A 14032-nucleotide genomic window follows, 5' to 3' on the forward strand; every position below is an offset into this window, starting at 1 on the left:
GTTTTAGTTACTGTTTAATTAAAGGTTGACTTAAGAGTTTCTGGCTCCACTTGGTTCCACCAAGTCCCACTTAGACCTGAGTTCCTAAGTTTACTGGGTTCCACCTCATTCCACCTAGACCTTGGTTCTTGGCTCCAACTTTAGTCCTTGTTTCGGGCTCCACTTGGTTCTCCCAAGTCCCATCCTCCACTTGGTTCCACCTCCTCTGCCTAGGCCATGGTTCCTGGCTCCACCTGGTCTCTGGTCCTAGCTCCAGTTGGTTCCACTTTGTTCTACACTTCTATCTAGACCCTGATTTCTGGTAGTAGTATCTTAAAATTAAAATTAATAAAATAAAGTAAATTACACTTTTTTTTTAATACTATGGACTCTATTACAAGGTAGTATCTGTTCTATACTTTCTCTAACAACTAGAACTCAAAGAGTCAATACCCCACCACCCGTGTAAAATAAAGTAAATTACACTTAACTAGCATGTTTGTGAACATTCGTAAACGAACATGTTCCTGAACATTATTAAATGAATACTAAACCAGATTGTTCATGGGCATTATTAAACAAACACTAACGAATATGTTCACGGACTCTTTAACAAACGTGTATGCATCAATGCATGCAAATGTTCATACTTTGTTCGTTTATTAAACGAACTCTAAAATTTGTTCAGTTATGTTCGTTTACCTTAATAAATGAATATAATAGAACACTTACCAAACACGAATATAAGTAATTTATCAAAAATTATGTTTACTAACACCCCTAATTGTACTTGATTGTATTGGATATTACTAGTATCGGTACTAATTAATACTCCATTAAAATTTTAAATCTTAAACATTTACAAGTTAAATATTATTCTCTGTGTCTATAATTGGTCGTTGGCTTTAATATAAATACAAATTTTAAGATAAAAACAAAAATTAGATGGAGTATACATTTACTATTTTATCTATGAAAAAGTTCATATTTTCAATAATATGTGTTAAAAGGGAATAATAATAATAATAATAATAATAATAATAATAATAATAATAATAATAATAATAATAATAATAATAATAATAATAATTTGTAGTATTTATTTTTCGAATGTTGACACAAGAATGACAAGATATGCAAAATTAATATGGTCAACCTTTTCTAAAATAGACATATTTATTTCAAGAATTATTATTCAACATTTATTTAAAAAGTATATTTTTTAAATACTAGTCAAAATTATATTTTATTAGTTATCGTAAAACCAAACTGGATAATCTAAAATACTACTATCGTCCCGTAGAATGGGACCACAAATGGTCAAATACAAAAAAAAAAAAAAAAAATAAAAAAAAAAAATAATAATAATAATAATTAAAACAATTAAAACGTGTGGGGAAATTCCAAAATGGGTCAAACACCCAACTTTTTTGGGCCAAAGTAGGCCTATGGGCTTATTTATTATTTTTTTTTTTTGGGAAATATATGAATTTGGGCAATCGTTATATCCTACACCACGGCGCACATAGCACTGTGCGCCACGCGCCTCTCAAAACGACGTCGTTTTGGGGTAGTGTTGGGAGGCGCGGTAAGAAGTTGCTGAGATTATGTGTATTTGTTCACAACGTTATGTGTATTTGTTCACAATGTTATGTGTATTGGTTCATACAGTTATGTGTATTTTTTTATACAATTATGTACATTCTTTTTATATAATTATGTACATCCGAATCAGAAAATTTGTGTGTATTATGTTAAGAGTTGATGTGTATTATGTTAAAAGTTTATGTTTATTATGTATTATGTTAGATTATGTGTATTATCTTTTAAAAAGAGTATGTATATTTTGTTATATAATTATGTACATTCATGTATAACATTATGTACATTCTTGAACAGCGTTTTTTTTTTTTAAAGAAAAAACTACTTCCATTCACTGGGGCGGGAAATTTCAAAAAAAAAAAAAAATTAAAACGATGTCGTTTTGCATCTGGACGCATAGTGCAACGCGCGCCGTGGTGTAGGATATAAATTGCCGAATTTGGGACATTTTGGACCTTATCTTCCCATGGTTGATAGATAAGAGCCCAAAAGGAAATAAATACGAGGGCATTTTGGATAACTGAAAGAAATTTGGATGGATTGATGATTAAAAGAGTAAGAATTTGTTTGGTAACATAGTTAATGAAAAATTATTTTGTAGATTTGAGTCTATCTTATAAGGTGAATTCAGGTTTAAAAATATATAATTTACATATTGAATATTCACAATTTAAATTATGAACATTTAATATGTAAATTGTGTATTTTAAACTCGGATTCATGGTATAATTATTGATAGTTAATCTATTAGTCAATTTTGACTTATTTGATTACTATTAACTGTTTGATTTGATTTTCAAAAAATTAACTGTTTGACTTGGTTAAACATCAATATGAGTGTTTGATTAATTAATTTTTTTGTAATAACTTATTGCTCTAAAGTGCTAAAATTAAAAAAGATGCTCAAAACAGTTTTTTTTCAATCAACTTTTTGAGGAAGTCATTTTGCATGTAATAAGTTATCCGCTAACCGCTAATTTAGCAAAAATGAAAAGGTGAGGGGTTAGTGTTGAATGTTCAAAATTGAAGGGGGCAAAATGCTGTTTTCGTACAAAATAAATAAATAAATAAGAGAACAGAGCACAATGCCGCCATGGCAGTGACTGAAGATTCCACGTGAATGAGAAAATTCGCAGTTATGTTCTCTGCACTCTCCTCTCTTTCTCTTTCTATCTATTCTCCTCTATCGTTTCGCCACTCATCTAACGCGCGCCCCGCCACCTTCTTGCGCTTCAACTTCTGCTTCAGGTTAACTTCATTTTCAGTTGATTTTTGGAATTGTTGTTTGTTAATGAAATTTTGTTTAGGTTTCCATTGATTCTTTGATTGTCCATTTCCACCAACCTGTTTAACAATGTTTAAGTTTTATTCGTAGATAGGAACATCCGAACATGAGTACATGACATAGTTGGAATATATCCTTTGAAATGATAGAAGGGTAAGTAATGATTAGGAACATGGTTTTAGGCTTTTAATGACACAAGTGGCTAATGACAAGAAAATGATTGTTTGGTAGTTTATGCTTTCATCAAAAGCTGTTATTGAATAGGTATGCTTCTCTTAACTTTGTATACCCAACAGGGAGGTAAAGACTAATGTGATGGAAGATGTTTGAGAAATGAGTGCTCATTGCTTAATGGTAAATAGGATTCATGTAAATTGAGTGTTCATTTGTCCATTTGTAAAACCGGTAGGACAAGCAATTTTTTGGTAGGCTAATAATCATTTTTTCAAGAAGGGCTACATGCTTGTGTGAATTGATGTTAAAATTTGAAATTTCCTTTCCGGTTAATCAGGGCAATGGCGTCTCATGTGGTTGGATATCCTCGTATGGGGCCAAAAAGAGAGCTTAAGTTTGCTTTGGAATCTTTTTGGGATGGGAAGAGTGGTTCTGAGGACTTGGAGAAGGTTGCAGCTGATCTCAGGGCATCCATTTGGAAGCAGATGGTTGATGCTGGTATAAAATACATTCCAAGCAATACATTCTCATACTATGACCAAGTGTTGGATGCAACAACTATGTTAGGTGCAGTTCCCCCAAGATATGGTTGGAAAGGCGGTGAGATTGGGTTTGATGTCTACTTTTCAATGGCCAGGGGTAATTCTGCTGTGCCTGCCATGGAAATGACCAAGTGGTTTGACACCAATTAGTGAGTAATAGCACTTTATCTATGATTTTATTAGTTGGTAAATCATGATATCTGCTAGTGTGGATGTTGAATGGACTATTCATTTATGTAGACCTGATAAATCGTGCTTGTTGGTGTTTGGTGGATTATTGAAATAATTTTTGCTTTGGAGTGTGTAGCCACTACATTGTTCCTGAGTTGGGACCAGATGTTAAGTTCTCTTATGCATCTCACAAGGCTGTAAATGAATACAAGGAGGCTAAATCTGTAAGTCTATTTTTCACAATTTGATATGAGTTTAAAATGATTTTTTTTTTTTTTTTCCTGTTTGAAGTTAATTTATGCTGAAGGTTGGAGATTTTAAACAATGCTCTCTAACAGTTGAAGATGCTCTAATTGTGTTATCCCTAGCATTATCTGCATTCTGCAACCTCTGGACAAGATTCAGATTTTTTAAAATTTTATTTTAATGCGCAATGAATCTTAGAAAGGTTTTGTTACTTTATTGATGCAGCTTGGAGTTGATACAATCCCAGTCCTCATAGGTCCAGTTTCCTACCTGTTGTTGTCTAAACCAGCAAAGGGTGTTGAAAAGACGTTTTCTCTTCTAAACCTGATTGACAGTGTACTTCCTGTCTACAAGTAAGAGCATCCGATATTTTCCATTGTATTATAAATATTCACCATATCAAGTAGAATGTGCTAAATTGTGGTTTAATGTACTCATGCAGGGAAGTTGTTGCTGAATTGAAGGCGGCTGGTGCCTCTTGGATTCAGTTTGATGAGCCTAGCCTTGTCCTGGATCTTAGTTCTGACCAATTACAAGCGTTTTCTCATGCCTACTCACAACTAGAGTCATCTGTAACTGGTTTAAATGTTCTCATTGAGACATACTTTGCTGATGTTCCTGCCGAAGCTTTCAAAATGATGACTACTCTGAAGGGTGTTACTGCATTTGGGTTTGATCTAGTGCGTGGATCAAAAACCGTTGATTTAATCAAGGACAGGTTTCCTTCGGGAAAATATCTTTTTGCTGGGGTTGTTGATGGAAGGAATATTTGGGCTAATGACCTTGCTACATCTCTCAGTATCTTGCAAGGTCTTGAAAACATAGTGGGAAAAGGTAGTTTCTTCTAACTTTAGTTTTAAGTATTTATATTCAATAGATAACAAGACAACATTTCCTTAAAGGATGAGAGAAACACACATGTAAATACATAGAAAGTCCTGAATGTTGTGCTCTGCTACTTGTCTTCTGGTTAATACTCGAATCCTGGGCAGTAGGATCAGTTATCAACAAAAAGGAATAATTAAGAAGAGAAAAGAAAAGAGGACACTGGAATGCCGGATCAAGTAACTACATGCTTGCATGTTTCCAAAAATGGAAAAGGAACGAGTCAAGTAAAACTTTTTCACTATAATGACCCCATCACCCGCTGAGCCTGCAGATAGTATATCATTTTTTATCTTTTACTTTGTAATAGTAGTTGACTGGCACAATTTTGTTTGGTGCTAGACAAGCTCGTTGTCTCTACCTCCTGCTCGCTGCTCCACACTGCAGTTGATTTAGTGAACGAAACTAGTATGGATGAAGAAATTAAGTCATGGCTTGCATTTGCTGCCCAGAAATTGATTGAAGTCAATGCCTTGGCAAAGGCTTTGAAAGGCCAGAAAGACGAGGTACTTCATTGTAACATTATGCATTCGATTCAAATGAGAAACTGTTTTTTGAACTCTTCAACAGGGCTGTTAATGAGGTGTTTAGGTTCAATTTTAGATATCTATTTGTATATTATTTTATTTTATTTTATTTTATTTTTAACAATCACCTGAGAGGAAGTCATTCACAGGGAGGATTTATTCAGAGACTTTTCAAAGCCACACAAATAGACCCAACATTTTTGTCCTCCCCCTACCCCTCCACCCTTTTTTTTTTCTTTTCTCTTTTGCAATCACTTCAAAGGTTTTTGCTGCTGGGAGATGTACTGCTCCATTGCTAAAGTTCACCTTGGTGTTTAAAACTGTAAAGATAAATTTGAGCAACCCCTACCAGGTGTTTATTGATACATGAGGGAGTTTATTGTGCATTCTATATGCTATGGCCAGATGATTATTGCCTCTAACTTCTGCGTACTCAATCTTCAGGCATTCTTCTCTGCTAATGCTGCAGCCCATGCTTCAAGAAAATCCTCTCCCAGAGTGATTAATGAGGATGTCCAGAAGGCCGTATGTGCATTTTATATCTGTCCTTCCTACTATCGTGTCTGTGCCAATTACTGAATCATAAAATTAACTAGTCTCCTCATCCTAGGCCGCTGCTTTGAGGGGCACTGACCACCGAAGAGCTACAGGTGCGAGCGCAAGGTTGGAATCTCAAAAAAGAAAGCTGAATCTTCCTCTTCTTCCAACCACTACCCTTGGATCTTTCCCCCAAACATTGGAGATCAGAAAAATCCGCAGAGAATACAAGGCTAACAAGTTAGTTGTCTTATGAAAATTTTATTCCCTTCGGATCTGTAATGATTTAAATGAGTGGAAGTTTTTTTTGAAAGGAGTGGAAGTTGAAATGTCTCAAATGTCATAATTACAGAATCTCTGAGGAAGAATATGTCAAGGCCATTACAGAGGAAATCAACAAAGTAGTGAAACTTCAGGAAGAGCTAGACATTGATGTTTTGGTGCATGGAGAGCCAGAGGTGATGAATTTCTTTGATTGTGTAATTTTATTTCTGTCAAAGGGCACACCAGAGATGCAGAACGCTTGACGCTTGGAAATTTTCTTGTAATGCAGCGAAACGATATGGTTGAATACTTTGGTGAGCAGTTGTCCGGCTTTGCTTTTACTGCAAATGGATGGGTTCAATCTTATGGATCCCGCTGTGTTAAGCCACCTATCATCTATGGTGATGTCAGTCGCCCTAAACCCATGACTGTCTTCTGGTCATCAGTGGCTCAGAGCATGACTAAGCGCCCAATGAAGGGAATGCTTACTGGCCCTGTTACCATTTTGAATTGGTCCTTCGTCAGAGATGACCAACCTAGGTGTGACCTTTATGATGTGTCCTTTGCTCATTCCTCTACGCATTTGACAACACATTTTAACGAGGTTTTCTGGTTCTCTTTGTTTAGGTTTGAAACTTGTTATCAGATTGCATTGGCTATCAAGGATGAGGTTGAAGATCTGGAGAAGGCTGGCATTGGTGCTATCCAAATCGATGAGGCTGCTTTGAGAGAGGGTTTGCCGCTCAGAAAGTCTGAGCAAGCTTTCTACTTGGACTGGGCTGTGCATTCGTTCAGGATAACCAACTGTGGCGTCCAAGACACTACCCAGGTCAGTCGTTACTCTAATCCTCTTTGAAGTAGTTTGCATTGGACAATAACTTTTCACATTCTTATTTACTCATATATAAAAGGTATAATATTAATATATAGAAAACTTATCATCGAAGTAAACGAAGAACAAACATGGTTCTTCCAAATTAAGTTAGAGATTTTGACAACAAAATGTCATCGGATAACATACATGCAACCCCCGAGAAATCTAGCAACGAATTTGGGTGCATCTAAAGCCTAACAATAGCGTCACGGTCTTATGAATATGCAACCCTTATGGTCTTTCCTCCAACAATTCAAGAACGCTCTCTGGATGGTTCTCTAGGAGTGTTAGGGAGAATCCCGACTATTTTTTGCCAAAAGACTATTGTATCTTTAATCTTTTTCCCTCGTGATAGGTATGCTGTAACTCCATTTCCCAGCCTTTTTTCGTAATAATCGCTTACAATCCAGGAAGAGAATTCTTCGGTCCATATCCTTTTGAAAAGACAAAAGGCATATTGCATAAAGGTGATAACAGTCTGTTGGTTTACATTCTAAGTGCTATAATTGCTTTATTGTCGCAGATTCACACACACATGTGCTACTCAAACTTCAATGACATCATCCATTCAATCATAGATATGGATGCTGATGTGATCAGCATCGAGAACTCCAGGTCCGATCAGAAGCTTCTTTCAGTTTTCCAAGAGGGCGTGAGATACGGTGCATGTATCGGCCCCGGTGTGTATGACATCCATTCACCCAGAATCCCATCAACAGATGAAATTGCTGAGAAGATCAATAAGATGCTCACGGTCTTTGCTACCAATATCCTTTGGGTCAACCCCGACTGTGGCCTCAAGACACGCAAGTACACCGAAGTCAAACCTGCACTTAGCAATATGGTTGCAGCGGCTAAGCTCCTTCGCGCACAGCTCACGAGCTACAAGTGAGTGAACAAGTCAGTCACGTTAGAAGCTTAATACATGAAACTGATCAAGCTAGGCTGCGCCCTCCAAGTGAGTTCATTTTTCTTATACGTGAGAATAGCTTAGAAGTTAGAATGCTTTCTCGATAACGAATTATACTTAATATACCTCTGAAAATTTTTGTTCAGTTCAATTGTGATCCTGTTATGATGGCACTGATGGGCTGTTGTAATCTTCCTTTTCATAATAAATGCCTTGTAATTTTACTATGCTCTGATTTTGATTTTTCAGACTACATATCATTTAGAACATGATGTGCTGCAAATGATTTGGCATGGCTAGAAAACTCGAGATTTCCAATTACCGAAAGTGGTTGGAAATTTAGGATTTCTGAATGGATATGGCCTTTTCTATTACATTGGAGATTCCAAAATTTTTTTTGTAGTTGTTACCCATCGCTTGTCGAAAGTGGTCAGTAACACCGAACACCAATATGTAATATTTTCTCTCTTAACTCCATTGATTCATTGTACTTGAATTCTGTATAGAATGAGAATGAAAATGCATGAAAACTGAGAATCATTTAGGGCATTGACAATGAAGTAATGTATTTAATTCTATTCTTTATGCCCAGGTTTACAGTAGTTGGGATTTTAAGTTTATTGTTGTTCTTTTAAATTTTGATTTGGGAAAAAAGGAATATCTTTTTCGTAAAATTTAATGTAGTGTTTCTAAATTGGGAATAAAAGATAATTTGGTAATCAAGAAACAAATGTTCAAGGTATATTCCTTTCATGCTGTAGACTAGGTTTGAATGCTCTCTCCTTTTGAAATTTTGTTTTGTTTTTAACATAACTTCTCATGGAGTAACGCTCTCAACCTATTCTCAAGCATTAAAAAGTAGGACGGCGCAATTGCTTTGTTGAGATGTGTCACAAAATTAACAGTTCCAAGTACGTCATTTTTGATATGTAAATCTTGACAGTGCGGGATGAAATAGCATCTTATGAAAAAGTTGTCTCTAAATAGGCTGAATTAGTTTATCTCACGATATATGAGTATTACTTCGTATTTTATTCCCAAATCTCAAATTTAATGCATTGCTTAAATAAAACCAAGTTCGGTTTAACTGAATTTAGAAAAATGACACTTTTAGTCCCTTAATTATATAAAGAAATAGCTTAATCAATCCTCCAATTATGGGGCCTTCACATTTAGTCTTTCAATTATCATCTCAATGGCACTTATAAAATCGGGTTGCTCTTCAAAATCCTAAATTTATAGGGTTACTTATGTAAATGATTTTATCATCGAGACTATATCTATTACCAGACTGATAATTAAATGAATAAATGTGGATATCTAATAATTGGGCCATCCTATAACTGGGAACTAAGTCATTACTAATCAATCATTATTGTGTGGACCATGGTCCACACAAGTTGTATGAACCATATTTTGTCTACTGTAAAATAATGTACATTCAGTACAAAAATAATGTATATTCAGTACAAAAATAATGTACATTGTATTCAGGGGATGTACATTATTTTTGTTCTGAGTATACATTATATTATATGATGTACATTCAGTACAAAAATAATGTACATTTAATATATTAAAATGTACTTTTTGTTATGGTCCACGTAACATTGTGTGGACCATGGTCCACATAATAATTTGCCATTACCTAATGCGGTGGGCTCTTTGGGCAACTGAGTTACTGTAATTTACCCTTCTATTATCTTGTAGGAGCCTTGAAGGGCGAGAAAATTTCGCTTTTGTAGACAAGAAACACATGTAAAAAACATTTGAACTGTCTAATGTTGTTCTTGAATGATGTGAACCCAAATTTTCTTTTATTCCATTTCAGAAACATAAAATGAATCACACTGGTAAGCCGTGTTATTCACAATCAACCACTTCATGAGATAATAACAGTGGTTTCATGATCACTCTTCAGCTCCACTGAAAGATCTAATCATGTTGTTAACATACAGGCAGATGCTAATCACCACCAGAATCACCAGAGCCACATTCAAGATTCTCCTAGGTTGTCTCAGCATTGTTGCCAGGTTATTTCCAGAACTCCCAATCATGGCTGCATTTCTGGCATCAGATAACCCCTTCTTGCTGCTGCTTTTCGTCTCGTCTTCTTCAACGAAGCCCTCGCTTTTCTTCGCCTCTGAATCGCGTTTTCTCTGCTCTTCTGCTTTCTTGCTTGGCTCTTCCCCGGTTTTCTGTTCACCGGGAGCTGGTGTTCGGGGCTGAGTTGAAGGTTCAGTTACCCCGGCTTTCGCCTGTTCTTCGGCTTTCTTGGCTGGCTCTTCCCCCGCCTTTCGCTGTTCATCTGCAGATGGTTTTGGAGGCTCTGCAGGGAATTGTTTCTCTGCAATGATCATTTTTGGCTGCCTCACAAACAGGATCCCACGTTCAAACTTTGCAGTGATCTTGTTTTGGGTGCAGTTTGGTGAAATGGGGAATTCTTTGTGGAATCTGAGCCATTTATCACCCCATGTAGGCCTTTGTCCACTGATCTTCAGGATTCCTGATCTGGTTACTTGAACCCTCAGCTGTTCCTTCTTGAAATCTGCAGATCATTCAATCTATTATCAACATTGGTTGATTTTCACCGGTGCTATACCATGTTTTGTTATACCAGTATTACCAGCACCAGTCTTTGCACTTGTTAAAAATACTGGTACAACTAGAGCTGTCAATACAGGCGGGGTGGGTCAAAAAATTCTTTCATTGGCGGCCCCCCGCCCATGGCTTGCAGGCGAGGCGGGCCCCGCCACACCACCCCTCCTTTTTTTTTGGTTACGCCACAGCAATAATACTAATTGAAATATGTGCTCCATCTCAACTAAAAGCCTAAGCTGATAGTTGGATTGCACATTAATGGCTATATGCTCAACATGCCCCCACACGTGTGCGGTGGGTTCCAAGCAACACGTGGACCGTAGTCGCTTATGGGTGGCGCTGACCTTTGGTTTGACTCTGATACCAAATTGAAGCATGTGCTTCATCTCAACTAAAAGCTTAAGCTGATAGTTGAATTGCACATTAATGGGTATACGCTCAACAATACTAATAGTACAATATGGTGTTACTGACGCCGGTGTTGAAAGTACTGGGTACAACCATATGTACTAATATTTTTAAAAAATGATATCAGGTATGATCAGCACCAGGTATAATCATATTTTAAGTTTTGTCGTACCGGATATTATCAATACTGGTCTCTGCACCTGTACTAAAAAGTACTAGGTATAATTTTATATATACCGTTTTTCGTTACCCAAATATTATTGTAGAGTATTATCAACACCGGTATTGATCGACATCGATTGGTAATAGAAACAGGACATTACCTGGCAAATGAACCTGAAGGATGTCAGCATCTGCTTCAGTCACAAACTCAGATCTTGGCACAAAATCCTCAAAAACCTGATTTGGTGCAGGAGCAGCTCCCATTCTTGTATCCATTTCAACTCTCTTTTTTTTTTTCTTGTTAATTCTGTTCTAAAGATTTTCTTGAAAAATGTTTTATGATATGAAATGAATGTGGGCATTGCAGGGTTTATATACAGAAAGGGGAGAAGAAGAACACAACAATAATCTGCAGATGAGATGAGAGAGTTTCTTGGGAAACAGATATTCTTTGATTAATGTCCATGCTATCTAGCTAATTCCTTCTGGGCATGGGGGCTTTTTGTGGTGCTTAATTGACTTGAAAGTTTCTTCTTCAATTCCAAGAAAAAAGTTATGGTTATATTCCTCAGAATTTTGCAGGAATCTATTCTGTCATACCAAGGGAAGAAAGAATAACTGCAAAGATAGATTCTGTCTCCTTTCACTTTGCTTTTTTGATGAGTTTAATGTAGTGCTGCAAATCTTAATTATTATATGCATCCGGCATCGTTACCACCATGAGAATAATCTGAATTCAGCTTAGGTTGTATTTATAAAGTTTGACTCTTACTTGAAAAAATTTTTTTAGGCCAAAACTCTTTAACATAACATATTATTATTATTATTATTAGGTAAATATTTTTTTTCTCATGAATTTTCCCTCCCGACTTTCTATTCATTGGGTGTCTATGAATTAGTTGAACTACCACTAATTAACTCAAAAAAAAAAAAAAAAAAAAGAAATTAGTTGTCCATGGCATGTTAGGAGGAAAAGGTTAGAGAAATATAGAAAGGTGTGTAGCGTTACTCTATTTATTATTATCTCTATCCCATTTTATCTATCATACTTACTATTCATTCAGTCAAACTAACTTTTTTTTTGTTTGCTTGTTTATTTTCTTTAGTTTTTTTTTTTTACCTATTTTTAAATTTTAGTGTAGTTTCTAAATATATAAATTTTGTATACAAATACTAAACTTAATATTATGAAAAATTAGATTAAAAATAACTTCAGTCAAACCACGTTAACCGAACCAAGACACATAAAATGAGCCGGAGGTAGTATGAATTTCATAATGCTCACGATGTCTGCAAATAATAATGAATTTACCCCCTAATTAAATTTATTTCCTATTTCACCACCACCGCTACCACTGCCACAACCACCATTGCCGCCACCATCGCCACCACCACCCCAGCACCACCACGCCACCACCGCTACCACCACCATCGCCACCACTGCCACTGCCGCCGCCACCACCACAACCACGTACCACCACCATCACATATTTTTATAAGGGTATTTATGTCTTTTAAAATATATTTCATTTCTATTCATTAAATCAACCAAATACTATAATATAATTCCTAAAGTCTATTCATTTCGCGAACCAAACAATAGAATACAATTCATATTTTGTTCTTTAATTTGCCTATTCCATTCATTATGGAATAACATTACTATTACCTTAAAATTCATTCCGTAAACCAAACGCGTTGTTAGTTTAGCCCGTCCTGCCTTTTTAAAAAGGCGAGACGAACTTTGAATTTTATGACCCATATTTTAGCAAATTATTTTGCCCTCTCCTGCCGAATAGCAGGCTTTGGTGGGATGAGCTTGGCGGGGCTATTATAGTTGTCAAGAATATAATTAAAATAGACCTATTCAATAATAAAAAATTTAAAATTACCAGAATAAAGATTATAAATTATTGAAAATTTCAAATTTAAAGATTTAGTCAAGAAGCCATGCAATCGACAACATCATGTTACAATCACCGCCTACGCGTGCCAAAGTTTTTGATTTTTTTTTTTTTAATTTTTAAATTTAATTACTAATTAAATTCCTTATATCTTGTGATGAATCCGAATAGTCAATAAAATTTAGGTTAGATAATATTAATATTTAAAATATTTTAGATATATTTATTTGAGTGAAATTAATATATACGGAGTATAATTTTTATGTTGAAATCTAATATATGTAAAAAATCAATCCAATGATACTACAATGTAATAGAGTAAGTAGTTTTCAAAAAAAAAAAATTAATGTGAGTAAAAAAGATTAAAAAAAATGGTGATTAATAAAACGAAGATGATAATGAAGATAATCATAGTAATGAATAAATATGTAAGTAAATAATGATAAAAATGTGATTGTAGTGATATATAACCAAGTAGATATGATGATAGATATTTTACTTTTTCATTTTGAAAACAGTTTTTAAAAAGTTCTCTAATTTTTATAAAATTTAAAAACAATTCTAAACATATTTTTTGTTTTCTATACTCCAATTCTCTAGTTTTAATTTCTAAAAAACCGAATAAATTTTTGAGTTAATGAACAGACACCCAACTTTTTAAATAGGATATCTCACATTCTCACCTCTATCATCTCGGAAATTATCATAAGTATTATTATATTGACCCTGTTTGGTATAGGTCCGTTAGCTGATAGCTGATTGAGTTAATTAGAGTGTATAACGAGTTGATAACATTAGTTGATAGCTGCTTGGTATAATTTCTTTTCTCAAAAAGCTAATTGAAAAAGTTGTTTTGAGCAGCTTTTTGAGTTTTAGCATTTTAGAGTTACAAAAAATTAATTAACCAAGTCAAATAATTAATAATAATCAGTCAAATTAAAATTAACGGATAGACTAACTA

The 14032-nt window shown here is 35.0% G+C and overlaps 2 protein-coding genes across 4 annotated transcripts; one reads left to right on the plus strand and one right to left on the minus strand.

Annotated features, from left to right (window-relative positions):
• The first annotated feature begins 2676 nt into the window (after nt 1–2676).
• LOC109191628 (5-methyltetrahydropteroyltriglutamate--homocysteine methyltransferase) lies at nt 2677–8367 on the plus strand. 3 transcript variants are annotated; one of them, XR_002055963.1, is made up of 13 exons: nt 2677–2829; nt 3378–3731; nt 3890–3977; nt 4225–4352; nt 4442–4833; nt 5227–5390; nt 5856–5936; nt 6022–6188; nt 6301–6406; nt 6502–6752; nt 6840–7041; nt 7610–8044; nt 8246–8367. XR_002055963.1 is itself a non-coding variant. In XM_019342238.1 (12 exons), the coding sequence occupies exons 1-12, from the start codon at nt 2702–2704 to the stop codon at nt 7976–7978; spliced, it is 2430 nt and encodes an 809-aa protein (XP_019197783.1). In that variant the 5' UTR covers nt 2677–2701; the 3' UTR covers nt 7979–8228. The 3 variants fall into 3 exon arrangements, 1 of the variants encoding a protein (XP_019197783.1); XR_002055962.1 differs by lacking the exon at nt 8246–8367 and adding an exon at nt 8143–8228; XM_019342238.1 differs by lacking the exon at nt 8246–8367 and having other exon boundaries at nt 7610–8228.
• A 1411-nt stretch (nt 8368–9778) lies between these two features.
• Nucleotides 9779–11635, minus strand: LOC109191630 (inactive protein RESTRICTED TEV MOVEMENT 2). Its single transcript, XM_019342241.1, has 2 exons — nt 11329–11635; nt 9779–10544 (listed from the first exon to the last, which is right to left on the minus strand). The coding sequence occupies exons 1-2, from the start codon at nt 11441–11443 to the stop codon at nt 9907–9909; spliced, it is 753 nt and encodes a 250-aa protein (XP_019197786.1). The 5' UTR covers nt 11444–11635; the 3' UTR covers nt 9779–9906.
• Nucleotides 11636–14032: the final 2397 nt, after the last annotated feature.

The sequence above is a fragment of the Ipomoea nil genome, unplaced genomic scaffold (genome assembly GCF_001879475.1).
Source record: "Ipomoea nil cultivar Tokyo-kokei standard unplaced genomic scaffold, Asagao_1.1 scaffold1708, whole genome shotgun sequence".
NCBI classification, from domain to species: domain Eukaryota; kingdom Viridiplantae; phylum Streptophyta; class Magnoliopsida; order Solanales; family Convolvulaceae; genus Ipomoea; species Ipomoea nil.